The 27,813-nt window shown below is 48.2% G+C and overlaps 2 protein-coding genes and 1 long non-coding RNA gene across 53 annotated transcripts in view; 1 reads left to right on the forward strand and 2 right to left on the reverse strand.

Annotated features, from left to right (window-relative positions):
* Positions 1 to 11,066, reverse strand: part of LOC118376555 (intersectin-2-like) — a 46,680-nt gene extending 35,614 nt beyond the window's left edge. For 44 of the 45 annotated variants that reach the window (XM_052496451.1, XM_052496495.1, XM_052496497.1 and 41 more), the window contains exons 1-10: positions 11,033 to 11,066; positions 10,847 to 10,934; positions 9,070 to 9,209; positions 6,621 to 6,802; positions 5,918 to 6,471; positions 5,630 to 5,754; positions 5,353 to 5,525; positions 4,975 to 5,068; positions 2,911 to 3,107; positions 2,040 to 2,095 (exon numbers count right to left, since the gene is read on the reverse strand). In XM_052496451.1, coding sequence (XP_052352411.1) covers positions 2,040 to 2,095; positions 2,911 to 3,107; positions 4,975 to 5,068; positions 5,353 to 5,525; positions 5,630 to 5,754; positions 5,918 to 6,471; positions 6,621 to 6,802; positions 9,070 to 9,209; positions 10,847 to 10,868 — 1,543 coding nt within the window. In that variant the 5' untranslated portion in view covers positions 10,869 to 10,934; positions 11,033 to 11,066. The remainder of the gene's footprint in view (positions 1 to 2,039; positions 2,096 to 2,910; positions 3,108 to 4,974; positions 5,069 to 5,352; positions 5,526 to 5,629; positions 5,755 to 5,917; positions 6,472 to 6,620; positions 6,803 to 9,069; positions 9,210 to 10,846; positions 10,935 to 11,032) is intronic. The other variant, XM_052496499.1, reaches the window with a different exon arrangement.
* Positions 11,067 to 11,518: 452 nt separating this feature from the next.
* Positions 11,519 to 27,813, reverse strand: part of LOC127915632 (intersectin-2-like) — a 49,532-nt gene continuing 33,237 nt past the window's right edge. Inside the window, exons 5-14 of the mRNA XM_052495855.1 lie at positions 27,520 to 27,704; positions 27,159 to 27,401; positions 25,320 to 25,404; positions 17,629 to 17,771; positions 16,324 to 16,387; positions 15,992 to 16,129; positions 15,820 to 15,908; positions 13,439 to 13,701; positions 13,004 to 13,153; positions 11,519 to 11,572 (exon numbers count right to left, since the gene is read on the reverse strand). Of these exons, the coding sequence (XP_052351815.1) occupies positions 11,519 to 11,572; positions 13,004 to 13,153; positions 13,439 to 13,701; positions 15,820 to 15,908; positions 15,992 to 16,129; positions 16,324 to 16,387; positions 17,629 to 17,771; positions 25,320 to 25,404; positions 27,159 to 27,401; positions 27,520 to 27,704 (1,414 nt within the window). The remainder of the gene's footprint in view (positions 11,573 to 13,003; positions 13,154 to 13,438; positions 13,702 to 15,819; positions 15,909 to 15,991; positions 16,130 to 16,323; positions 16,388 to 17,628; positions 17,772 to 25,319; positions 25,405 to 27,158; positions 27,402 to 27,519; positions 27,705 to 27,813) is intronic.
* On the forward strand, positions 18,101 to 19,235 carry LOC127915842 (uncharacterized). 7 transcript variants are annotated; one of them, XR_008092493.1, is made up of 4 exons: positions 18,119 to 18,188; positions 18,220 to 18,641; positions 19,070 to 19,123; positions 19,160 to 19,208. It is a non-coding gene; the product is annotated as an uncharacterized LOC127915842 (long non-coding RNA). The 7 variants fall into 7 exon arrangements; XR_008092491.1 differs by having other exon boundaries at positions 18,101 to 18,144; positions 19,070 to 19,235; XR_008092490.1 differs by having other exon boundaries at positions 19,070 to 19,235.

Consider the following 27,813-nt stretch of genomic DNA (forward strand, 5'->3'; position numbering starts at 1 on the left):
AAAAAACACACACATTTCTTCACACAGGGTCGTGGGGTTAGACAGGGATGCAGCTTAAGCCCCACCCTCTTCAACATATATATCAACGAACTGGCGCGGGCACTAGAAAAGTCTGCAGCACCCGGCCTCCCCTGCTAGAATCCGAAGTCAAATGTCTGCTGTTTGCTGATGATCTGGTGCTTCTGTCACCAACCAAGGAGGGCCTACAGCAGCACCTAGATCTTATGCACAGATTCTGTCAGACCTGGGCCCTGACAGTAAATCTCAGTAAGACCAAAATAATGGTGTTCCAAAAAAGGTCGAGTCACCAGGACCACAAATACAAATTCCATCTCGACACTGTTGCCCTAGAGCACACAAAAAACTATACATACCTTGGCCTAAACATCAGCGCCACAGGTAACTTCCACAAAGGTGTGAACGATCTGAGAGACAAGGCAAGAAGGGCATTCTATGCCATCAAAAGAAACATACATTTCAACATACCAATTAGGATTTGGCTAAAAATACTTGAATCAGTCATAGAGCCCATTGCCCTTTATGGTTGTGAGGTCTGGGGTCCGCTCACCAACCAAGACTTCACAAAATGGGACAAACACCAAATTGAGACTCTGCACGCAGAATTCTGCAAAAATATCCTCCGTGTACAACGTAAAACACCAAATAATGCATGCAGAGCAGAATTAGGCCGATACCCACTAATTATCAAAATCCAGAAAAGAGCCATTAAATTCTACAACCACCTAAAAGGAAGCGATTCACAAACCTTCCATAACAAAGCCATCACAAACAGAGAGATGAACCTGGAGAAGAGTCCCCTAAGCAAACTGGTCCTGGGGCTCTGTTCACAAACACAAACACACCCTACAGAGCCCCAGGACAACAGCACAATTAGACCCAACCAAATCATGAGAAAACAAAAAGATAATTACTTAACACATTGGAAAGAATTAACAAAAAAACAGAGCAAACTAGAATGCTATTTGGCCCTACACAGAGAGTACACAGCGGCAGAATACCTGACCACTGTGACTGACCCAAAATTAAGGAAAGCTTTGACTATGTACAGACTCAGTGAGCATAGCCTTGCTATTGAGAAAGGCCGCCGTAGGCAGACATGGCTCTCAAGAGAAGACAGGCTATGTGCTCACTGCCCACAAAATGAGGTGGAAACTGAGCTGCACTTCCTAACCTCCTGCCCAATGTATGACCATATTAGAGAGACATATTTCCCCAGATCACACAGATCCACAAAGAATTCGAAAACATATCCAATTTTGAAAAACTCCCATACCTACTGGGTGAAATTCCACAGTGTGCCATCACAGCAGCAAGATTTGTGACCTGTTGCCACGAGAAAAGGGCAACCAGTGAAGAACAAACACCATTGTAAATACAACCCATATTTATGCTTATTTATTTTATCTTGTGTCCTTTAATTGTTTGTACATTGTGTATATATATATATATATATATATATATATATATATATATATATATATATATATATATATATGACATTTGTTATGTCTTTACTGTTTTGAAACTGTTGTATGTGTAATGTTTACTGTTAATTTTTCTTGTTTTTCACTTCATATATTCACTTTGTATGTTGTCTACCTCACTTGCTTTGGCAATGTTAACACATGTTTCCCATGCCAATAAAGCCCTTGAATTGAATTGAATTGAATTGACAGAGAGAGGGCGAGAGAGAGACAAAGAGAGGGCGAGAGAGAGACAAAGAGAGGGCGAGAGAGAGACAGACAGAGGGCGAGAGAGAGACAGACAGAGGGCGAGAGAGAGACAGACAGAGGGCGAGAGAGAGACAGACAGAGGGCGAGAGAGCGTCAGGGCGAGAGAGCTCCAGGGCGAGAGAGTGCGAGAAAGGGCGAGAGAGCGTCAGGGCGAGAGAGAGGGCGAGAGAGAGAGGGCGTGAGAGAGGGCGTGAGAGAGAGAGAGAGAGAGAGGGCGAGAGAGAGGGCGAGAGAAAGAAGGCGAGAGAAAGAGGGCGAGAGAAAGAGAGAGAGCGAGAGGAGTACCTTCCAGTTGAGCAGCATCTGAGGCCTCCACTTCATTTGGGGGAGAATACGTCAGGCTGAGACGAGACAAACGACATTGGTAGGATAGTCAGATTAATGAGGGTATGTTTGGCAGCATGAGTGAAGGATGCTTTGTTGCGAAATAGGAAGCCGATTCTAGATTTAATTTTGGATTGGAGATGCTTAATGTGAGTCTGTCCACATATTCTAGGTCAGAACCGTCCAGAGTAGTGATGCTGGACGGACGGGCAGGTGTTCGGTTGAAGAACATGCATTTAGTTTTACTTGCATATAAGAACAGTTGGAGTTTACGGAAGGAGAGTTGTATGGCATTGAAGCTTGCCTGGAGGGTTGTCAAAACAGTGTCCAAAGAAGGGCCAGAAGTATACAGAATGGTGTCATCTGCATAGAGGCGGATCAGAGAATCACCAGCAGCAAGAGCAACATCATTGATGTATACAGAGAAGAGAGTCGGTCCAAGAATTTAACCTTGTGGCACCCCCATAGAGACTGCCAGAGGTCCGGACAACAGGCCCTCCTCCGATTTGACACAATGAACTCTATCTGAGAAGTAGTTGGTGAACCAGGCGAGGCAGTCATTTGAGAAACTAAGGCTGTTGAGTCTGCCAATAAGAATGTGGTGATTGACAGAGTCGAAAGCCTTGGCCAGGTCGATGAATACAGCTGCACAGTATTGTCTCTTAACACTGGCGGTTATGATATCGTTTAGGACCTTGGGCATGACTGAGGTGCAACAATGACCAGCTCTGAAAAAAGATTGCATAGCGGAGAAGGTACGGTGGGATTCGAAATGGACGGTAATCTGTTTTGATTTGGGGGTGTACGCGTGCGTGTGTATGTATGTATTTACGCAGTGGTGTTGTCATTGTCTCCCAGGAGTGTGACGTATGTTTTGGGGAACCAGCCCTGAACCCCGTTGAGCTCCCCCAGCCACCAGCTGTCCTGCTGCTCCAGCACCCAGATCAAATCATCCTTACTGAAGTTTAGATGGCTCTCTGTCTTAGCTGTCCATGAACACCGAGCCTGGGCCTGCAGGTTACCCACCACCTAGAGCAAGAGGAGGAAGGATGGAGGGAGATAAGATTGAGGGAGGGAAAGAGAGAGAGAGGTAGATAGCAGAAGGTAGATAGCAAATTTAAATTGGGATATTGTAGGTAATAAAACAATACGTTTTTCACTCATGGATCAAAAAGTACTAGATCAGTGTAATCATATTCCTAACACCAGTCGTTTCCTTTTTAAATCCAAGGTAGTCATGGTAGTGGAATCCGTCCGGTCGCGTAGCAACATGATCTGTGTGCGGTGTTATGATCACACTTGTAGGCGATGTCATGGCGACATTGACTAGCTAAGCTCATACGCAGAAACACGTCATCAGGTCTAACAGTTGTCTCGCGCAGGACTGCAGAAGGTCATCAAATCAAAAGACACTCCTTCCATATAAAAGTTGTTTTTGACAAAAATGAAAAGGAAGTTGGGGTATTAGCTTGTTCAACTACGTCAGACAACAGCTCAGATCTACGTTAGATACAGAGAAAATGATGTTTCACTTTTCTCATTGATTAATAGTTGTTTTAGACTATAATGGGGCAGCAGGTAGCCTAGTGGTTAGAGTGTTGGGCCAAACCGAAAGGTTGCTGGATTGAATCCCTGACCTGACCTGACACTGTAAATATCTGTTGTTCTGCACCTGAACAAGGCAGTTAAACCCACTGTTCCACGGTAGGCCGTCATTGTATGTAAGTATTTGCCTAGTTAAATAAAGGTTAAATACATTTAAAAAAAATAATTATATATAATGATATATATATATATATATATATCTCATTGAACTCTCTAACCTCAAATCCCGGGCTGGTCTGCTTCACAAGCATTCCCGAATATCTTGTTATATTGCACCTCTGGGTTTAGAAAATGTGGTGGAGCCATTAAATCTCCATACTGGCCATTTTGACCACCTACCTACCCACTGTTGGGTCAAATTGGTCAGTAGTGGGGAAGGGCTATAAGAAAACCTTCAGGTGCAGAACAACAGGAGGGTAGCTCTCTGAGAACAGGGGGTGGGGAAGGGCTATAAGAAAACCTTCAGGTGCAGAACAACAGGAGGGTAGCTCTCTGAGAACAGGGTTGGGAAGGGCTATAAGAAAACCTTCAGGTGCAGAACAACAGGAGGGTAGCTCTCTGAGAACAGGGTTGGGAAGGGCTATAAGAAAACCTTCAGGTGCAGAACAACAGGAGGGTAGCTCTCTGAGAACAGGGTGGGGAAGGGCTATAAGAAAACCTTCAGGTGCAGAACAACAGGAGGGTAGCTCTCTGAGAACAGGGTTGGGAAGGGCTATAAGAAAACCTTCAGGTGCAGAACAAGGGTAGCAGGAGGGTAGCTCTCTGAGAACAGGGTTGGGAAGGGCTATAAGAAAACCTTCAGGTGCAGAACAACAGGAGGGTAGCTCTCTGAGAACAGGGTTGGGAAGGGCTATAAGAAAACCTTCAGGTGCAGAACAACAGGAGGGTAGCTTCAGGAGGGTAGCTCTCTGAGAACAGTGTGGGGAAGGGCTATAAGAAAACCTTCAGGTGCAGAACAACAGGAGGGTAGCTTCAGGAGGGTAGCTCTCTGAGAACAGGGTTGGGAAGGGCTATAAGAAAACCTTCAGGTGCAGAACAACAGGAGGGTAGCTTCAGGAGGGTAGCTCTCTGAGAACAGGGTGGGGAAGGGCTATAAGAAAACTAAGAAGAGACATCAGTTTATGTGTGATGTTTGAGCTTTGACTTCTGTCTACAGCTGTATTTTGATTAAAATTATGATTTATAAGTGCACATTGAGTGTTCCTTATACGTTAAGTAAATAAAACAGAGCACAGAAAAACAGAACCAACACTACCCTGGCTTCAATTGGCTCCTCCCACTCCTTCTCTACCTGTACCTGCTCCGAGGGGGTGGGGTGAGGGGCGTGTGTAGGCGTGAAGGCGGAGTTCTGTCCTGTTGACATAGAAGCATCTCCCCCGGGTTTCCTGGAAGACACGAAGGTTTAGAGGTCATGAACTTTTCAGTCAGCAGTACAGTATTTACATGAATCACCATATCAATGTCTCATCAGGGTTGAGGAAAGGTTACACGCTCCACACCTATGAGAAATACCTATGGCTAGAAACAGTGTGTGTGTGTGTGTGTGTGTGTGTGTGTGTGTGTGTGTGTGTGTGTGTGTGTGTGTGTGTGTGTGTGTGTGTGTGTGTGTGTGTGTGTGTGTGTGTGTGTGTGTGTGTGTGTGTGTGTGTGTGTGTGTTATCCAACCTACCCTGTGTTGATGGGGGTGGAGAGCTGTGGTTTGAGGGCCTGTGCAGTGGTAGTAACAGTAGCAGGTCTCTCTGATTTGAAATGTCTCTCTACATAACTCTCTGGGAACCAGCCCATCTTCCCCTGACGACTCCCGAACAGCCAACCCTGCTCTCGCTCCGTACTCTCATCCACCTAGACACACACAAACAGATGAATTGGCACACAACAGTCAGACAACAGAGAAGCAGAGTGTAGAATTAAATCCAGAAATAAATTGTCATCCGTATGGTTCTAACCTCAATGACCTCATCGGCTTCAAAGCTGAGTTCTTCCAGGTTGCGAGCGGTGAAAGGGTAGAGCGCCCGGAAGCAAGTGAGCATCGCAGACTTCCTGTGCTCTGTGGCCTGGGGTTTCAGACCGCCTGGAACAGCCAATCACACAGCAGCACCTCATGATGTCACCTCAGTTAACATTTTAAAATATAATAATCTCAAATTGACCAGAGCAACCACGTGGCTATCAGTTTTCCATATCCTAATAAAGGTCTAATAGAACAGTTTAATAGTCTAGTGGTTCCTCCTTACCTTTCCTCTCCTCTAGTCCTCCAAGAAGGGCTGACAGTTTGTCGTGGATGTCTGTTTTCCCTGCACGCCCCTGCTGGCGCAACGCCGCCACCTCCTCCTCTCTGCTTCTCCTCTCCTCCTCCAGCTTCCTCTTCGCTTCTTCCTCCTGCTGCCTCCTCCTCTCCTCATCCTTCCTCTTCAATCTCTTCTTGTCCTCCTCACACCTCTTGCTCTCCACCTCTTCCTGCCTTTTCTTCTCTTCCTCCCTCTCCTCCTCTAACCTCTTCCGCTCCTCTTCCTCCCTCTCCTCCCTCCTCTTCCTCTCCCCTTCCTCCCTCCTCTTCCTCTCTTCTTCCTCCTGTCTTCTCTCCTCCTCCCTCCTTTTCCTCTCCTCTTCCTCCTCTCTGCTTTCTCGTTCTACCTTTTCTTTAGCAGCTAAGAGGCGGGCTTGTGTCTCCTTCTCCTCCTCCTCTCTCAGTTTGGCCTCTCTTTCTTCCTGCAGCCTCCTCTGTCTCTCCTCCTCCTCTCTCTTCAGCTTCTCCTGCCACTGACGCTCCTTCTGGAGCTTAATACGCCTGGGGAGAGAGAGAGAGAGAGAGAGAGAGAGAGAGAGAGAGAGAGAGAGAGAGAGAGAGGAGATAGGGAAAAGACAGACAGGCCTATGTCAAAGACCAGATAATGCTTGAGCATGTCTGTGTGTTAGGCAGAGGGGAGAGCTGTTCACCTTTTGGCCTCCTCCTCCTCTCTCCTCTCCTCCTCCTCCCTCCTTTTCCTCTCCTCCTCCACCTCCCTCCTCTTCCTCTCCTCCTGCTCCCTCTGTCTCTCCAGTTCTCTCCCTTTGTCCTCTTTGATGCTCCGTAGTTTATCCAGAGCCGACTGCTGTTTCCGCTGGTTCTCTCTCAGTTCCTGATGTTACCACATCAACAAGAGGGCACATTTCACCACATAGTCACACGGTCACACATTCAGAATCACAACACGATCCATTACATTTACACTACACTTCTTTTATTAACTGGTGACAGCAAAGGATCTAACAGGATGGCACAGCGAGCACTGGGATGAGAGGGTTGGACAACTCGGAGTGGTTTAGACAACAAGAGAGAGAAATATATATATAGTACAGTACTGTACCAGTCAGAACTGTTTGGACACATACTCATTCAAGGGTTTTTCTTTATTTTTTACTAGAATAATAGTGTAGAATAATTTGTAGAATAATAGTGAAGACATCAAAACTATAAAATGACACGTATAGAAACATGTAGAGACCCCCCAAAAAAGTGTTAAACAAATCAAAATATATTTTATATTTGAGATTCTTCAAAGTAGCCACCCTTTGCCTTGATGACAGCTTTTCACACTCTTGCCATTCTCTCAACCAGCTCCATGAGGTAATCACCTGGAATCTATTTCAATTTACAGCTGTGCCTTGTTAAAAGTTAATTAGTAGAATTTGTTTCCTTCTTAATGCGTTAGAGCCAATCAGTTGTGTTGTGACAAGATAGGGGTGGTATAGAGAAGATAGCCCTATTTAGTAAAATACCTATTTAGTAAAATACCAATTCCATATTATGGCAAGAACAACTCAAATAAGCAAAGAGAAACGACAGTCCATCATTACTTTAAGACATGAAGGTCAGTCAATCCAGGACATTTCTTAAAGTGCAGTCGCAAAAACCATCAAGCGCTATGAAGAAACTGGCTCTCGTGAGGACCGCCACAGGAATGGAAGACCCAGAGTTACCTCTGCTGCAGAGGATAAGTTCATTAGAGTTACCAGCCTCAGATTGCAGCCCAAATAAATTCTTCACAGAGTTCAAGTAACAGACACATCTCAACATGAACTGTTCAGATGAGACTGCATGAATCAGGCCTTCATGGTTGAATTGCTGCAAAGAAACCACTTGCTTGGGCCAAGAAACACGAGCAATGTGCATTAGACTGGTGGAAATCTGTCCTTTGGTCTGATGAGTCCAAATGTAAGATTTTTTTTCCAACCACAGGAGGGTAGCTCTCCAGGAACAAGGTTGGAGTTAAAACCTACAGGAGGGTATCTCTCCAGGAACAGGGTCGGAGTTAAAACCTTCAGGAGGGTAGCTCTCCAGGAACAAGGTTGGAGTTAAAACCTACAGGAGGGTATCTCTCCAGGAACAGGGTTGGAGTTAAAACCTTCAGGAGGGTAGCTCTCCAGGAACAGGGTCGGAGTTAAAACCTTCAGGAGGGTAGCTCTCCAGGAACAGGGTTGGAGTTAAAACCTTCAGGAGGGTAGCTCTCCAGGAACAAGGTTGGAGTGAAAACCTACAGGAGGGTAGCTCTCCAGGAACAAGGTTGGAGTTAAAACCTACAGGAGGGTATCTCTCCAGGAACAGGGTTGGAGTTAAAACCTTCAGGAGGGTAGCTCTCTGAGAACAGGGTTGGAGTTAAAACCTTCAGGAGGGTATCTCTCCAGGAACAGGGTCGGAGTTAAAACCTTCAGGAGGGTATCTCTCCAGGAACAGGGTCGGAGTTAAAACCTTCAGGAGGGTAGCTCTCCAGGAACAGGGTCGGAGTTAAAACCTTCAGGAGGGTAGCTCTCCAGGAACAGGGTTGGAGTTAAAACCTACAGGAGGGTAGCTCTCCAGGAACAGGGTTGGAGTTAAAACCTTCAGGAGGGTAGCTCTCCAGGAACAGGGTCGGAGTTAAAACCTTCAGGAGGGTATCTCTCCAGGAACAGGGTCGGAGTTAAAACCTTCAGGAGGGTAGATCTCCAGGAACAGGGTCGGAGTTAAAACCTTCAGGAGGGTATCTCTCCAGGAACAGGGTCGGAGTTAAAACCTTCAGGAGGGTAGCTCTCCAGGAACAGGGTCGGAGTTAAAACCTACAGGAGGGTATCTCTCCAGGAACAGGGTCGGAGTTAAAACCTTCAGGAGGGTATCTCTCCAGGAACAGGGTCGGAGTTAAAACCTTCAGGAGGGTAGCTCTCCAGGAACAGGGTTGGAGTTAAAACCTACAGGAGGGTATCTCTCCAGGAACAGGGTCGGAAAGCCCTGTCATATATTCACTTTAATACAGGTAGACTGTTATACTTCAACATTTTACCACAACATTTGAGCGAGTAACTAGAGTGAGTGTTAAAAGGAACTGAGGCTTTGGCGTAGACAACCAGCTGAGCTGCACTGGTCTGTACATACCTGTATGTCCTTCAGGTAATGATCCATGTCAGCCAGTTTAGCAGCCGTCTCTTTCTCCAGAGCATCCAGCTGTTGCTTCAGGTCCCGACAGGCTCCATCCTTCTGGCTGGTGCTGCGTTTGAGAGTGGATATGGTGGAGACTGGGTACAGCAGGAAGACGAGTTTACAACCCAGCGAGTGACAGGAGGGGAATGTTTAGTAACACTCACTACAGTGCCGTCAGAAAGTATTCACACTTCTTGACTTGTTCCACATTTTTGTCAACACACAATACCCTAGAACGACAAAGTGAAAACATTCTTTGTAAATATCAAATGTAGCAATCGTCCAAGGAACTGTCCGGAGAACTCCTGAGATATAATTGTGATGAGGCACATATCTGGGGAAGGGTGAAAAAAAAACTATTTCTAGTGTTGAAAGATTCCAAGAGCACAGCTGTCTCTATCGTTGGGAAATTTGAATTATCCAGACTGTGCCTGGAGCTGGCCGTCCAACCAAACTGAGCAACCAGGCAAGAAGGACGTTTGTAAGGGAGGTGACCCAGAACCCAATGACCACTCTGACAGAACTACAGAGTTCCTTGGCTGCGATGGGAGAATCTGCCAGAAGGACAACAGTCTCTACAGCCAGCCCTTCACCAATCTGGGCTTTATGGGAGAGTGGCCAGACGGAAGCCCATCGTGAGAAGGCGGCACATGACAGCATGCCTGGGAGTTTAAAAAAAGGAAAAAAGACTCAGAGCATTAGGCAAAAGATTCTGTGATCTGATGAGACAAAAAATGTTGGCCTGAATGCAAAGAGCCATGTCTGGAGAAAACCAGGCACAGATCATCCCTGCTGTGAAGCATGGTGGTGGCAGCATCATGTTATGGGGATTCTTTTCAGCGACAAGGAGACTGGTAAGGACAGAGGGAACAATGAATGGAGCCAAATACAGGCAAATTCTTGACTACCATAGACTGGGGGCGAAGATTTACATTCCAACAGGACAATTACCCCAAGCATACAGCCAAAGAAACACTGGAATGCCTTCGGAACAAGAATGTTAAAGTCCTTGAGTGGCCCAGCCAAAGCACAGACTTGAATCCCATTGAAAATCTGTGGAAAGACTTGAAGATTGCTGTTCACCGCCGCTCCCCATTTAACTTAACAGAGCTTGAGAAAATCCCCCAAATCCAGACGTGTGAAGCTGATAGACGACTCAAAGCTGTAATCGACGCCAAAGTATTGACTGAAGAATTTAAATACTTATGTCAATTAGATATAATACGGTATTTCATTTCAATAAATTTGCAAACATTTCTATAAACATGTTTTCACTTTGTCATTACGGGGTATTGTGTTTAGATGAGTGAGAGAGAAAAAAAGTCAGGCTGGTTCGACAAAATGTGGAATAAGTCAAGGGGTATGAATACTTTCTGAGGGCACTGTATGTCTTCAAACATGGAAGTCCAATTCAATCATGTTTGATTGAATGTAGAACATGGCCTAATATAGCCCTATAATATACCCCAGTCCAACTGTACACCCCACCCATACACCCTAGTATAGCCTACACCCCACCCATACACCCTAGCATAGCCCTCTACCCCACCTATACACCCTAGTATAGCGCTCTACCCCACCCATACACCCTAGCATAGCCCTACACCCCATCCATACACCCTAGTATAGCCTTACACCCCATCTATACACCCTAGTATAGCCTTACACCCCATCCATACACCCTAGTATAGCCTACACCCCAGCCAAACTTAGCCCCAGTCTCAGTCAGTACCTGGCAGGTTGTTGAGGGCCATGTCCTTCAGTTTGTCACTGAGTCTCTGCTGTTCTGGAGTCAGCTGGGACAGCTTCCTCTGGTTCTCCTGAAGCACAGGAGCAGTAGATGCATCATTAGGAGGGGCAAGACAGAGACAGAGCGACAGAGACAGACAGACAGGCAAAGACAGAGACAGATACACACCTCTAGTTGTCTCTGCAGGGAGTTGATATCCTGTCTGGCACCCCATCCATACACTCACTAGTACCTTCCTTCTACACATCCCAGCCAAATCTGTCTGTGTTTGTTACCCAGTCTCAGTCAGTACCTGTCTGTGTTGTTGCTGGGAGGGCCATGTCCTTCAGTTTTGTCACTGAGTCTGTCTGTGTGTTCTGGAGTCAGCTGGGTTATGCTGGGAGAGAGAGACAGCTCAGAGATCTGTCTGGTTTGTCCTGGGAAGCACAGGAGCAGTAGATGCTGTCATTACCCTGGAGGGGCAAGACAGAGACAGAGCTGACAGAGACAGACAGACAGACAGACAAGAGACAGATACACACCAGAGATCTGTCTGTTGTCTCTGCAGGGAGTTGAGATCCTGTCTGGCTTGTGTGGGAGAGAGAGACTACAGCCGCTCTCTGTCTGTGTTTGGCCAGCTCAGCTCAGAGATCTGCTTTGCACCTTCCTTGTTTGTTACTCTGGGAGAGATCCATACAGCCGCTCAGAGATCTGTCTGTGTTTGTTACCCTGGGAGAGAGAGACATACAGCCGCTCAGAGATCTGTCTGTGTTTGTTACGCTGGGAGAGAGAGACATACAGCCGCTCAGAGATCTGTCTGTGTTTGTTACGCTGGGAGAGAGAGACATACAGCCGCTCAGAGATCTGTCTGTGTTTGTTACGCTGGGAGAGAGAGACATACAGCCGCTCAGAGATCTGTCTGTGTTTGTTACGCTGGGAGAGAGAGACATACAGCCGCTCAGAGATCTGTCTGTGTTTGTTACCCTGGGAGAGAGAGACATACAGCCGCTCAGAGATCTGTCTGTGTTTGTTATGCTGGGAGAGAGAGACATACAGACTTCTAGGCAGAGTTCCTCTGTCCAGTGTCTGTGTTCTTTTGCCCATCTTAATCTTTTATTTTTATTGGCCAGTCTGAGATATGGCTTTTTCTTTGAAACTCTGCCTAGAAGGCCAGCATACCGGAGTCGCCTCTTCACTGTTGATGTTGAGACTGGTATTTTGTGGGTACTATTTAATGAAGCTGCCAGTTCAGGACTTGTGATGCGTCTGTTTCACAAACTAGACTCTCTAATGTACTTGTCCTCTTGCTCAGTTGTGCACCAGGGCCTCCCACTCCTCTTTCTACTCTGGTTAGAACCAGTTTGCGCTGTTCTGTAAAGAGAGTAGTACACAAGATCTTCAGTTTCTTGGCAATTCCTCACATGAAATAGCCTGCATTTCTCAGAACAAGAATAGACTGATGAGTTTCAGAAGAAAGGTCTTTGTTTCTGGCCATTTTGAGCCTGTAATCGAACGCACAAGTGCTGATGCTCCAGATACTCAACGAGTCTAAATAAGGCCCGTTGTATTGCTTCTTGAATCAGAACAACAGTTTTCAGCTGTGCTAACATAATTGTAAAAGGGTTTTCTAATGAGCAATTAGCCTTTTAAAATGATAAACTTGGATTATCTAACACAACGTGCCATTGGAACACAGGAGTGATGGTTGCTGATAATGGGTCTCTGTACGCCTATGTAGATATTCCATAAAAAATCTGCTGTTTCCAGCTACAATAGTCATTTACAACATTAACAATCTCTACACTGTATTTCTGATCAATTTGATGTTATTTTAAAATGGACAAAAAAAATGTGCTTTGCTTTCAAAAACAAGTACATTTCTAAGTGACCCAAAACTTTTGAAGGGTAATGTATATATAGTGTGTGTAGTGTGTGTATAATGTGTGTGTATAGTGTGTGTGTGTGTGTATAGTCTCTGTCCATGCGTGTGTGTAGAGAGGCAGGTAGCCTAGCGGTTAAGGGTGTTGGGCCAGCAACTGGTCTGATTCTCCGAGCCGACTTGATGGGAAAACGTGTCGAAGTGAGCTCGAGCAAGAAAATTGCTTCTCTAAGTGGCTCTGGATAAGAGAGTCAAATGTCAAATATATGTGTGAGTCTCACCACAGCCTCTAACTCCATCTCCAGACTCCTCTTCCTGGCCTTTAGTTGGCTGACGTCTTCCTGTTCCCGACTCTTCTGGCGCTGCAGCTCTCCTCTCCTCCTCCTCTCCAGCTCCTCCTTCCTCTGGAGCTCCAGCTCACGCTGCGCCGCCTGGGGAACACACACACGGACGGACTCACTCATACTTAAACAATAAGGACCGCGAGGGTTTGGTATATGGCCACGACTGACGACTGTTCTTAGGCACAACGCAAACACCCGAGGTGCCTTACTGCTGTTATAAACTGGTTACCAACGTCGTTAGAGCAGTCAAAATAAATGTCTTGTCATACCCGTGGTATACAGTCTGATATACCACAGCTGACAGCCAATCAGCATTCAGGGCTCGACCCACCCAGTGACATTTAGAGTGCCTGAAAGAACACGCCTCTTCACCTCTTTTCTCTCCATCTCCTTCAGCCTCTCCTCCTCTTTCTGTCTCTCCAGCTCCCTCTGCCACTCCATCCTCCTCTCTTCCTCCTTCCTCATCCTCTCCTCTTGCTCCTTGACCTCCCTCTCTCTCCTCTCTCGCTCCTCCCTCTCCTTCTGCTGGCGTTTCTCATCCTCTCTCCTCTGTGCATCCTGCAGAGCCTGTCTTCTTTTCTCCAGCTCTACGTTCCCTCGCGCCAGGTTGGCCTTGAACTTATCCTCAAACGACACTGTGAAAGAGAGAGAGGGATGGAGAGAGTGAGAGAGAGAAAGGGAACAAGAGAGAGAAAGAACGAGAGAGGGAATGAGAGAGCGAAAGAGAAAAAGAGAGAGAAAGAACAAGAGAGGGAATGAGAAAGAGAGAGAAAGAGAGAAAGAGAACAACAGAGAGAAAGAACGAGAGAGGGAATGAAAGAGAGAAAGAGAAAGAAAGAATGAGAGAGAGAAAGAGAGAAAGAGAACAAGAGAGAAAGAACGAGAGAGGGAATGAGAGAGAGAAATAGAAAAAGAGAAAGAGAACAAGAGAGAGAAAGAACGAGAGAGGGAATGAGAAAGAGAAAGAGAGAAAGAGAACAAGAGAGAGAAAGAACGAGAGAGGGAATGAGAGAGAGAAAGAGAGAGAAAGAGAAAAAGAGAGAACAAGAGAGAAAGAACGAGAGAGGGAATGAGAGAGAGAAAGAGAAAGAGAGAAAAGAACAAGAGAGAAATAAAGAATGAGAGAGGAAAGAAACAAGAGAGAGAGAAAGAGAGAAAGAGAGAGAAAAGAGAGAAAGAGAACAAGAGAGAGAAAGAACGAGAGAGGGAATGAGAGAGAAAGAGAAAGAAAGAGAACAAGAGAGAGAAAGAACGAGAGAGGGAATGAGAGAGAGAAAGAGAGAAAGAGAAAGAGAACAAGAGAGAGAACGAGAGAGGGAATGAGAGAGAAAGAGAAAGAGAACAAGAGAGAGAAAGAACGAGAGAGGGAATGAGAGAGAGAAAGAGAGAAAGAGAAAGAGAACAAGAGAGAGAAAGAACGAGAGAGGGAATGAAAAGAGAAAGAGAAAAGAAAGAACGAGAGAGGGAATGAGAGAGAGAAAGAGAGAAAGAGAACAAGAGAGAGAAAGAACGAGAGAGGGAATGAGAGAGAGAAAGAGAGAAAGAGAAAGAGAACAAGAGAGAGAAAGAACGAGAGAGGGAATGAAAGAGAGAGAGAAAGAGAACAAGAGAGAGAAAGAACAAGAGAGAAAGAATGAGAGAGGGAATGAGAGAGAAAGAGAAAGAGAACAAGAGAGAAAAGAACGAGAGAGAATGAAAAAAATGAAAAAGAGAGGGAATGAGAGAGAAAGAAAAAGAGAGAAAAGAACGAGAGAGGGAAGAGAGAGAGAAGAAGAAAGAGAACAAGAGAGAGAAAGGAATGAAAGAGAGAAAGAGAAAGAAAGAACGAGAGAGGGAATGAGAGAGAGAAAGAGAGAGAAAGAGAACAAGAGAGAAAGAACGAGAGAGGGAATGAGAGAGAGAAATAGAAAAAGAGAAAGAGAACAAGAGAGAGAAAGAACGAGAGAGGGAATGAGAAAGAGAGAGAGAGAAAGAACAAGAGAGAAAGAACGAGAGAGGGAATGAGAGAGAGAAAGAGAGAAAGAGAAAGAGAGAAAGAGAACAAGAGAGAGAAAGAACGAGAGAGGGAATGAGAGAGAGAAAGAGAGAAAGAGAACAAGAGAGAAAGAACGAATGAGAGGGAAAGAGAGAAAGAAAGAAAGAGAGAAAGAACAAGAGAAAGGGAATGAGAAAGAGAAAGAGACAGACCGACAAACAGAGAGAGAAAGAGACAGACAGACCGACAAACAGAGAGAGAAAGAGACAGACAGACCGACAAACAGAGAGAGAGAAAGAGAGACAGACAGACAGACCGACAAACAGAGAGAGAAAGAGACAGACAGACCGACAAACAGAGAGAGAGAAAAGAGACAGACAGACCGACAAACAGAGAGAGAAAGAGACAGACAGACCGACAAACAGAGAGAGAAAGAGACAGACAGACCGACAAACAGAGAGACAAAGAGAAAGAGACAGACAGACAGACAAACAGAGAGACAAAGAGACAGACAGACAGACAGACAGACAGACAGACAGACAGACAGACAGAATGACAGACAGAGAGAGAGAGATAGAAAGAAACAGACAGACAGAGAAAGAGACAGACAGACAAAGAGACAGATAGAGAAAGAAGAAAGAGACAGAGACAGAGAGAGAAAAAGACAGACAGACAGAGAGAGAGAGAGAGACGCAAGAGACAGAGACAGACAGAGAGTGTAAGTGAGAGTATGAGAGTGTGTGAGTGAGACTGTGTGAATGTGTGAGTGTGTACGTACGGTTGTTTTTGGTTTTCTGTGGTGGCTCAGCCTCCAGTTCTTCTGTGATGCCAGCATAGAGAGACAAACTGGTTCCATTCACAGAACCCCTACAAGAAACAGTGAGTGTGAGTGAGTGTATATCTGATGGTGGTAGTAGATCTGTTGGTAGTGTGTGTGTGTGTGTGTGTACCTCTCTGATGGTGGAATTAGATCTGTCGGTAGTGTGTGTGGTAAGGGTCGTCCGGTCTTGGCCACGTCCACTAGATGCATGGCCAGAATAAACTCCTCTCCTCTTAGCGTCCCATCCTTATCTACATCAGCCAGGGACCTGACACACACACACACACACACACACACACACACACACACACACACACACACACACACACACACACACACACACACACACACACACACACACACACACACACACACACACACACACACACACACACACACACACACACTACTGTGGTCAAACGTTCTTATACAGGTACAAGTTGATGATGAAGGTGTACTCACCAGATGGTGGCCAGCTGTGTATGAGTGAGCAGAGTGGTTGCCATGGCATTCCTCACTTGCGGACCTGAAACACACAGAACAAAGCAACCTCAGTCCATTTCTCATAACTGAAATAAATGACTTCCCTTGTCGCCTTTTGGCATAACCTTGATTGATTGAATTTGACAGTAAAAAAAAAAAAAAAAAAAAAAAAAAGACCCAGAATGCAATTCTATCAACCTATCACAAGGCGCATCTTAAAAAGGTCAGCCATATTTATCTCATGTTTATCTCAATATCTAAATCATTTCTGTGTAACAATTAGGTACCTTACTGTGCCTAATAAACTGGCCAGTGGATGTAGATCAAAACACATGACATTTTAGACTGCACTGTACCTTCAATAGTCTGCTGTAGTTTCTTCCTTTTCTTCACCAAGCTAACGGCTTCATTTACATCAACCATCTCTCATATAGCTGTAATATCCAGTGACCCACCTGTCTGTGACTACATTACCCATACATGTCTGAGGTAAACTACATTACCTACACATTTCTGTGAGGTAAACTACATTACCTATACATGTCTGTGGCGAACTACATTACCTATACATGTATGTGGTAAACTACATTACCTATACATGTGTGTGGTAAACTACATTACCTATACATGTGTGTGGTAAACTACATTACCTATACATGTCTGAGGTCCACTGCATTGCATATACCTGTCTGTGAGGTAAACTACATTACATATACATTTCTGTGAGGTAAACTACATTACCTATACATGTCTGAGGTAAACTACATTACCTATACCTGTCTGTGAGGTAAACTGCATGACCTATACCTGGCTGAGAGGTAAACTACATTACCTATACCTGACTGAGATAAACTGCATTACCTATACCTGACAGAGATAAACTGCATTACCTATACCTGACTGAGAGATAAACTGCATTACCTATACCTGTCTGTGAGGTAAACTGCATGACCTATACCTGTCTGTGAGGTAAACTGCATGACCTATACCTGGCTGAGAGGTAAACTACATTACCTATACCTGACTGAGATAAACTGCATTACCTATACCTGACAGAGATAAACTGCATTACCTATACCTGACTGAGAGATAAACTGCATTACCTATACCTGTCTGTGAGGTAAACTGCATGACCTATACCTGGCTGAGAGATAAACTGCATTACCTATACCTGACTGAGAGATAAACTGCATTACCTATACCTGACAGAGGTAAACTACATTACCTATAGCCACCCTTGGACTGCCACTCATCTGTTTGCCTACATTTCCCAGCAGCACCCACCTGTGAGGTATCCCGTCATGTGCTTGTCCAGGCTGTTAAACTGCTGTCTGTATTTGAGACGCGAGGCGTGAGGCACGGCCCAGTCAGAGGGAGCGGTCTTCGGAGAACTACCTGCCAGGGAGGTGGTAGAGGACGAGTTGGAGCTAGGGACCAGAGAGAGGGATGGAGGTAGAGAAGGATGGAGGTAGAGAGGGATGGATGGAGAGAGAGAAGGAGAGAGGGATGAGGTAGACTGCAGACCTATACCTGGAGAGATAAACTGGGATGAGGTAGAGAGAACCTATAGAGAGAGGGATGAGGTAGACCCTTGACTGACTCATCTGTTTGCCTACATTTCCCAGAGCACCCACCTGGGGATGATGGTAGAGAGAAACTGGAGAGTATTTGGGGGATGAGGTCAGAGGGAGGGATGGAGGTAGAGGGGGGTGGAGGTAGAGAGGGATGGAGGGATGAGAGGGATGGAGGTAGAGGGGTTGGAGGTAGAGGGGATGGAGGTAGAGAGAGAAAGGGATGGAGGTAGAGAGAGAAAGGGATGGAGGTAGAGAGAGAAAGGGATGGAGGTAGAGAGAGATGGAGGGAGAGGGGATGGAGGTAGAGAGAGAAAGGGATGGAGGTAGAGAGAGAAAGGGATGGAGGTAGAGAGAGATGGAGGGAGAGGGGGATAGAGGTAGCGGGGGATGAGGTAGAGAGAGAAAGGGATGGAGGTAGAGAGAGATGGAGGGAGAGGGGACAGAGGTAGAGAGAGATGGAGGTAGAGGGGGATGGAGGTAGAGAGAGAAAGGGATGGAGGTAGAGAGAGATGGAGGGAGAAGTGGATGGAGGTAGAGGGGGATGAGGTAGAGAGAGAAAGGGATGGAGGTAGAGAGGGATGGAGGGAGAGGGGACAGAGGTAGAGAGAGATGGAGGTAGAGGGGGATGGAGATAGAGAGAGAAAGGGATGGAGGTAGAGAGAGATGGAGGGAGAGGGGGATGGAGGTAGAGAGAGAAAGGGATGGAGGTAGAGATAGATGGAGGTAGAGGGGATGGAGGTAGAGGGGATGGAGGTAGAGAGAGAAAGGGATGGAGGTAGAGAGATGGAGGAGAGGGGACAGAGGTAGATAGAGAAGGGATGGAGGTAGAGAGAGAAAGGGATGGAGGTAGAGAGATGGAGGGAGAGGGGACAGAGGTAGATAGAAAGGGATGGAGGTAGAGGGATAGAGGTAGAGAGAGAAAGGGATGGAGGTAGAGGGGGATGGAGGTAGAGGGGATGGAGGGAGAGGGGACAGAGGTAGAGAGAGATGGAGGGAGAGGAGACAGAGGTAGAGAGAGATGGGGAGGTAGAGGGGATGGAGGTAGAGGAGACAGAGGTAGAGGGGATGGAGGGAGAGGGGACAGAGGTAGAGAGAGATGGAGGGAGAGGAGACAGAGGTAGAGAGAGATGGGGGAGGAAGAGGGGATGGAGGTAGAGGGGGATGGAGGTAGAGGGGGATGGAGGTAGAGGGAGAAAGGGATGGAGGTAGAGAGATGGAGGGAGAGGGAGAAAGGGATGGAGGTAGAGGGAGATGGAGGTAGAGGGAGAAAGGGATGGAGGTAGAGGGAGAAAGGGATGGAGGTAGAGGGGATGGAGGTAGAGGAGAAAGGGATCATATAATGGAGTTATAGAAATAGTCCATTGGCATCTAAATGAGTAGAGATCAGAGTCTGATTCTATTTTGAGTGTGTGTGTGTGTGTGTGTGTGTGTGTGTGTGTGTGTGTGTGTGTGTGTGTGTGTGTGTGTGTGTGTGTGTGTGTGTGTGTGTGTGTGTGTGTGTGTGTGTGTGTGTGTGTGTGTGTGTGTGTGTGTGTGTGTGTGTGTGTGTGTGTGTGCGTGCGGCTGTGTGTTTAGCTGTGTGTGTGTGGCTGTGTTACCTGCTTGAGTCAAACAGTGATGTAGCTTTGTTGATCCCAGGAGAGAGACCCAGAGGAAAGAATACATACGGTGCAGAGAGACCCAGAGGAGAGGATACGTACGGTGCAGAGAGACCCAGAGGAGAGGATACGTACGGTGCAGAGAGACCCAGAGGAGAGGATACGTACTGTGCAGAGAGACCCAGAGGAGAGGATACGTACTGTGCAGAGGGACCCAGAGGAGAGGATACGTACGGTGCAGAGAGACGCAGAGGAGAGGATACGTACTGTGCAGAGGGACCCAGAGGAGAGGATACGTACTGTGCAGAGAGACCCAGAGGAGAGGATACGTACGGTGCAGAGAGACCCAGAGGAGAGGATACGTACTGTGCAGAGAGACCCAGAGGAGAGGATACGTACTGTGCAGAGAGACCCAGAGGAGAGGATACGTACTGTGCAGAGGGACCCAGAGGAGAGGATACATACTGTGCAGAGAGACCCAGAGGAGAGGATACGTACGGTGCAGAGAGACCCAGAGGAGAGGATACGTACTGTGCAGAGGGACCCAGAGGAGAGGATACGTACGGTGCAGAGACCCAGAGGAGAGGATACGTACGGTGCAGAGAGACCCAGAGGAGAGGATACGTACGGTGCAGAGAGACCCAGAGGAGAGGATACGTACGGTGCAGAGAGACCCAGAGGAGAGGGATACGTACGGTGCAGAGAGACCCAGAGGAGGGATACGTACGGTGCAGAGAGACCCAGAGGAGAGGATACGTACTGTGCAGAGGGACCCAGAGGAGAGGATACGTACTGTGCGGAGGGACCCAGAGGAGAGGATACGTACTGTGCGGAGAGACCCAGAGGAGAGGATACGTACTGTGCAGAGGGACCCAGAGGAGAGGATACGTACTGTGCAGAGGGACCCAGAGGAGAGGATACGTACTGTGCAGAGGGACCCAGAGGAGAGGATACGTACTGTGCAGAGAGACCCAGAGGAGAGGATACGTACTGTGCAGAGAGACCCAGAGGAGAGGATACGTACGGTGCAGAGAGACCCAGAGGAGAGGATACGTACTGTGCAGAGAGACCCAGAGGAGAGGATACGTACTGTGCAGAGGGACCCAGAGGAGAGGATACATACTGTGCAGAGAGACCCAGAGGGGAGGATACGTACGGTGCAGAGAGACCCAGAGGAGAGGATACGTACTGTGCAGAGGGACCCAGAGGAGAGGATACGTACGGTGCAGAGAGACCCAGAGGAGAGGATACGTACTGTGCAGAGAGACCCAGAGGAGAGGATACGTACGGTGCAGAGAGACCCAGAGGAGAGGATACGTACTGTGCAGAGGGACCCAGAGGAGAGGATACGTACTGTGCAGAGGGACCCAGAGGAGAGGATACGTACGGTGCAGAGACCCAGAGGAGAGGATACGTGCGGTGCAGAGAGACCCAGAGGAGAGGATACGTACGGTGCAGAGGGACCCAGAGGAGAGGATACGTACGGTGCAGAGAGACCCAGAGGAGAGGATACGTACGGTGCAGAGGGACCCAGAGGAGAGGATACGTACGGTGCAGAGGGACCCAGAGGAGAGGATACGTACTGTGCAGAGAGACCCAGAGGAGAGGATACGTACGGTGCAGAGAGACCCAGAGGAGAGGATACGTACGGTGCAGAGAGACCCAGAGGAGAGGATACGTACGGTGCAGAGAGACCCAGAGGAGAGGATACGTACGGTGCAGAGGGACCCAGAGGAGAGGATACGTACGGTGCAGAGAGACCCAGAGGAGAGGATACGTACGGTGCAGAGAGACCCAGAGGAGAGGATACGTACAGTGCAGAGGGACCCAGAGGAGAGGATACGTACGGTGCAGAGACCCAGAGGGAGAGGATACGTACTGTGCAGAGGACCCAGAGGAGAGGATACGTACTGTGCAGAGGGACCCAGAGGAGAGGATACGTACTGTGCAGAGGGACCCAGAGGAGAGGATACGTACGGTGCAGAGACCCAGAGGAGAGGATACGTACGGTGCAGAGAGACCCAGAGGAGAGGATAGTACGGTGCAGAGGGACCCAGAGGAGAGGATACGTACTGTGCAGAGAGACCCAGAGGAGAGGATACGTACGGTGCAGAGAGACCCAGAGGAGAGGATACGTACGGTGCAGAGAGACCCAGAGGAGAGGATACGTACGGTGCAGAGAGACCCAGAGGAGAGGATACGTACGGTGCAGAGAGACCCAGAGGAGAGGATACGTACGGTGCAGAGAGACCCAGAGGAGAGGATACGTACGGTGCAGAGAGACCCAGAGGAGAGGATACGTACTGTGCAGAGAGACCCAGAGGAGAGGATACGTACTGTGCAGAGGGACCCAGAGGAGAGGATACGTACGGTGCAGAGAGACCCAGAGGAGAGGATACGTACTGTGCAGAGAGACCCAGAGGAGAGGATACGTACTGTGCAGAGAGACCCAGAGGAGAGGATACGTACGGTGCAGAGGGACCCAGAGGAGAGGATACGTACGGTGCAGAGAGACCCAGGGGAGAGGATACGACGGTGCAGAGAGACCCAGAGGAGAGGATACGTAGTGCAGAGGGACCCAGAGGAGAGGATACGTACGGTGCAGAGAGACGCAGAGGAGAGGATACGTACTGTGCAGAGGGACCCAGAGGAGAGGATACGTACTGTGCAGAGAGACCCAGAGGAGAGGATACGTACTGTGCAGAGGGACCCAGAGGAGAGGATACGTACTGTGCAGAGGGACCCAGAGGAGAGGATACGTACTGTGCAGAGGGACCCAGAGGAGAGGATACGTACTGTGCAGAGAGACCCAGAGGAGAGGATACGTACTGTGCAGAGAGACCCAGAGGAGAGGATACGTACTGTGCAGAGAGACCCAGAGGAGAGGATACGTACGGTGCAGAGAGACCCAGAGGAGAGGATACGTACTGTGCAGAGGGACCCAGAGGAGAGGATACGTACTGTGCAGAGGGACCCAGAGGAGAGGATACGTACGGTGCAGAGAGACCCAGAGGAGAGGATACGTACTGTGCAGAGGGACCCAGAGGAGAGGATACGTACGGTGCAGAGAGACCCAGAGGAGAGGATACGTATGTGCAGAGAGACCCAGAGGAGAGGATACGTCGGTGCAGAGAGACCCAGAGGAGAGGATACGTACTGTGCAGAGGGACCCAGAGGAGAGGATACGTACTGTGCAGAGGGACCCAGAGGAGAGGATACGTACGGTGCAGAGACCCAGAGGAGAGGATACGTACGGTGCAGAGAGACCCAGAGGAGAGGATACGTACGGTGCAGAGACCCAGAGGAGAGGATACGTGTGTGCAGACAGACCCAGAGGAGAGGATACGTACGGTGCAGAGAGACCCAGAGGAGAGGATACGTACGGTGCAGAGAGACCCAGAGGAGAGGATACGTACGGTGCAGAGGGACTCAGAGGAGAGGATACGTACGGTGCAGAGACCCAGGGAGAGGATACATACGGTGCAGAGAGACCCAGAGGAGATGATACGTACGGTGCAGAGGGACCCAGAGGAGAGGATACGTACGGTGCAGAGAGACCCAGAGGAGAGGATACGTACTGTGCAGAGGGACCCAGAGGAGAGGATACGTACTGTGCAGAGGGACCCAGAGGAGAGGATACGTACTGTGCAGAGGGACCCAAAGGAGAGGATACGTACGGTGCAGAGACCCAGAGGAGAGGATACGTACGGTGCAGAGAGACCCAGAGGAGAGGATACGTACGGTGCAGAGGGACCCAGAGGAGAGGATACGTACTGTGCAGAGAGACCCAGAGGAGAGGGATACGTACGGTGCAGAGGGACCCAGAGGAGAGGATACGTGGTGCAGAGGGACCCAGAGGAGAGGATACGTACTGTGCAGAGAGACCCAGAGGAGAGGATACGTACGGTGCAGAGAGACCCAGAGGAGAGGATACGTCGGTGCAGACAGACCCAGAGGAGAGGATACGTACGGTGCAGAGAGACCCAGAGGAGAGGATACGTACTGTGCAGAGAGACCCAGAGGAGAGGATACGTACTGTGCAGAGAGACCCAGAGGAGAGGATACGTACTGTGCAGAGAGACCCAGAGGAGAGGATACGTACGGTGCAGAGAGACCCAGAGGAGAGGATACGTACTGTGCAGAGAGACCCAGAGGAGAGGATACGTACGGTGCAGAGAGACCCAGAGGAGAGGATACGTACGGTGCAGAGAGACCCAGAGGAGAGGATACGTACGGTGCAGAGAGACCCAGAGGAGAGGATACGTACGGTGCAGAGGGACCCAGAGGAGAGGATACGTACGGTGCAGAGACCCAGAGGAGAGGATACGTACGGTGCAGAGAGACCCAGAGGAGAGGATACGTACTGTGCAGAGAGACCCAGAGGAGAGGATACGTACGGTGCAGAGAGACCCAGAGGAGAGGATACGTACTGTGCAGAGAGACCCAGAGGAGAGGATACGTACTGTGCAGAGGGACCCAGAGGAGAGGATACATACTGTGCAGAGAGACCCAGAGGAGAGGATACGTACGGTGCAGAGAGACCCAGAGGAGAGGATACGTACTGTGCAGAGGGACCCAGAGGAGAGGATACGTACGGTGCAGAGAGACCCAGAGGAGAGGATACGTACTGTGCAGAGAGACCCAGAGGAGAGGATACGTACGGTGCAGAGAGACCCAGAGGAGAGGATACGTACTGTGCAGAGAGACCCAGAGGAGAGGATACGTACTGTGCAGAGGGACCCAGAGGAGAGGATACACTGGTGCAGAGACCCAGAGGAGAGGATACGTACGGTGCAGAGAGACCCAGAGGAGAGGATACGTACGGTGCAGAGAGACCCAGAGGAGAGGATACGTACTGTGCAGAGGGACCCAGAGGAGAGGATACGTACGGTGCAGAGGGACCCAGAGGAGAGGATACGTACGGTGCAGAGGGACCCAGAGGAGAGGATACGTACTGTGCAGAGAGACCCAGAGGAGAGGATACGTACGGTGCAGAGAGACCCAGAGGAGAGGATACGTACGGTGCAGAGAGACCCAGAGGAGAGGATACGTACGGTGCAGAGGGACCCAGAGGAGAGGATACGTACGGTGCAGAGAGACCCAGAGGAGAGGATACGTACGGTGCAGAGAGACCCAGAGGAGAGGATACGTGGTGCAGAGGGACCCAGAGGAGAGGATACGTACGGTGCAGAGAGACCCAGAGGAGAGGATACGTACTGTGCAGAGGGACCCAGAGGAGAGGATACGTACTGTGCAGAGGACCCAGAGGAGAGGATACGTACTGTGCAGAGGGACCCAGAGGAGAGGATACGTACGGTGCAGAGACCCAGAGGAGAGGATACGTACGGTGCAGAGAGACCCAGAGGAGAGGATACGTATGGTGCAGAGGGACCCAGAGGAGAGGATACGTACTGTGCAGAGAGACCCAGAGGAGAGGATACGTACGGTGCAGAGGACCCAGAGGAGAGGATACGTATGGTGCAGAGGGACCCAGAGGAGAGGATACGTACTGTGCAGAGGGACCCAGAGGAGAGGATACGTACGGTGCAGAGAGACCCAGAGGAGAGGATACGTGCGGTGCAGAGACCCAGAGGAGAGGATACGTATGGCAGAGAGACCCAGAGGAGAGGATACGTACGGTGCAGAGGGACCCAGAGGAGAGGATACGTACTGTGCAGAGAGACCCAGAGGAGAGGATATGTACGGTGCAGAGAGACCCAGAGGAGAGGATACGTACTGTGCAGAGAGACCCAGAGGAGAGGATACGTACGGTGCAGAGAGACCCAGAGGAGAGGATACGTACGGTGCAGAGGGACCCAGATGAGAGGATACGTACGGTGCAGAGGGACCCAGAGGAGAGGATACGTACGGTGCAGAGAGAGACATGCCTGGACACACACGTTGATTGAGTTCCTTATGAAGGCCATTTATATTAACATTGTATGGTTTCATTACAAATACAGCATGATATCCACTCAGTAGAGCCTGGTGACACAGCACTTCCTCTCATTTCCTTTCTAGACAGACTGCTCGCCGGGCCTTGTTAAGGTATTGCCATTGGAGCTAACAGTATTAATGAAATATAGAGCACTGGTTCCCAACCTTTATTGAACCGGGACACACCTTGATGAAAGAAAGACCAGTGCTGCACACCTATTTTTTCCTAACGACCCTGATCCATAATAAAAAAATTACAAATTTTTAATAAACTCATTATTTTCATAGTTCCTTACTCATCATGATGTATGTGTGTATCCCTTTAAGAGCGTCCTGTGAATAAGTTCCTTACTCATCATGATGAATGTGTGTATCCCTTTAAGAGCGCCCTGTGAATAAGTTCCTTACTCATCATGATGAATGTGTGTATCCCTTTAAGAGCGCCCTGTGAATAAGTTCCTTACTCATCATGATGAATGTGTGTATCCCTTTAAGAGCGCCCTGTGAATAAGTTCCTTACTCATCATGATGAATGTGTGTATCCCTTTAAGAGCGTCCTGTGAATAAGTTCCTTACTCATCATGATGAATGTGTGTACCCCTTTAAGAGCGTCCTGTGAATAAGTTCCTAACTCATCATGATGAATGTGTGTATCCCTTTAAGAGCGCCCTGTGAATAAGTTCCTTACTCATCATGATGTATGTGTGTATCCCTTTAAGAGCGTCCTGTGAATAAGTTCCTTACTCATCATGATGAATGTGTGTATCCCTTTAAGAGCGCCCTGTGAATAAGTTCCTTACTCATCATGATGAATGTGTGTATCCCTTTAAGAGCGCCCTGTGAATAAGTTCCTTACTCATCATGATGAATGTGTGTATCCCTTTAAGAGCGTCCTGTGAATAAGTTCCTTACTCATCATGATGAATGTGTGTATCCCTTTAAGAGCGTCCTGTGAATAAGTTCCTTACTCATCATGATGAATGTGTATCCCTTTAAGAGCACCCTGTGAATACGAGATAGATAGAAATGCAGCCCTGTTAATATTATAATATTAATATTATATTACTTTTCAACAGTTTGAGACAAGCGAGATTCTACGTTTTAAAGCCATGCTCCGTCTCTGTGACAGAGGCCGTGGTACAGCTCAGCCTGATCAGTGCTAACGATTCTCACAGGTGAAATAAATGATCAAAATGACTTTAAAAATAAATTATACAACTGTAACAACTGCCTGAAACATGGATAAAAGATGAGTTCAATGTATGATGCTGTCTTTAGGAGACACTGGTGCTCCCAAATCTAATCAACCGGGTGTATAAGATGAGGGAACGTTTTGCAACACACCTGCTGAAAACCACTGATGAGAGAGACACAGAGAGACACATACAGAGACAGAGAGAGAGACACAAAGAGAGACACAGAGACACATACAGAGACAGAGAGAGAGAGACATACAGAGACAGAGAGAGACATACAGAGACAGACAGAGAGAGACATACAGAGACAGACAGAGAGAGACATACAGAGACAGACAGAGAGAGACATACAGAGACAGACAGAGAGAGACATACAGAGACATACAGAGACAGACAGAGACATACAGAGACAGACAGAGAGAGACATACAGAGACAGACAGAGAGAGACATACAGAGACAGAGCGAGACATACAGAGAAACAGAGAGACATACAGAGACAGAGACTTACCTGTCCCCATGTACCCTGGTGGGAATTGCTGTAGAATACTCATAGTGCCGTTGGGCAAAGCGGGGCTGCCAATGGACGGCAGCAAGGGAATGGGCATCGTTGACGTGGAAACCAGGGGGGCCATGCCTGTAGCTGTTGGGATCATGGGGGTGAGGCCGCTAATAGGTGTCATGGATGAGAGGTTAGGGGTGAGCATGGCGATGCCTCCAGGCATCATAGAAAGGTTTGGCACGGAACCCATTCCTGGAGAGACACACAACATTAAAGAGACAAAATAAATATTAAGATGAAGCATCTACAGACATACTGAGAACAGAAGAGAAGTCTACGCATGTGTGTCCGCGTGTCTGTTTTAAAGTACCGTGGCGCGAGGCGGACATGGCGTCCGTAGAGGAGGGGTTAAGGGCGGGCACTGGCGGTTGCTTCATGATGATTGGTAAAGTTGGGAGAAGGGGCGTGCCCTGCAGTTTGAGCTTAATGAGCTTCATGGAGATGGAGAACTCCAACCTGTCCATCTTCCCATCCTTACCCATGTCAGCCAGCGCCCTGGGGGTCAGAGAGGGTCATTACTATGGAATATCCATATATCCATCCAAACATCTAGACATATTGATTACGTGTTACTTCCTTACTCTGTGTGTTGCTGGAGAGCAGC

Source organism: Oncorhynchus keta, chromosome 35 (genome assembly GCF_023373465.1).
Source record: "Oncorhynchus keta strain PuntledgeMale-10-30-2019 chromosome 35, Oket_V2, whole genome shotgun sequence".
Lineage (NCBI taxonomy): Eukaryota > Metazoa > Chordata > Actinopteri > Salmoniformes > Salmonidae > Oncorhynchus > Oncorhynchus keta.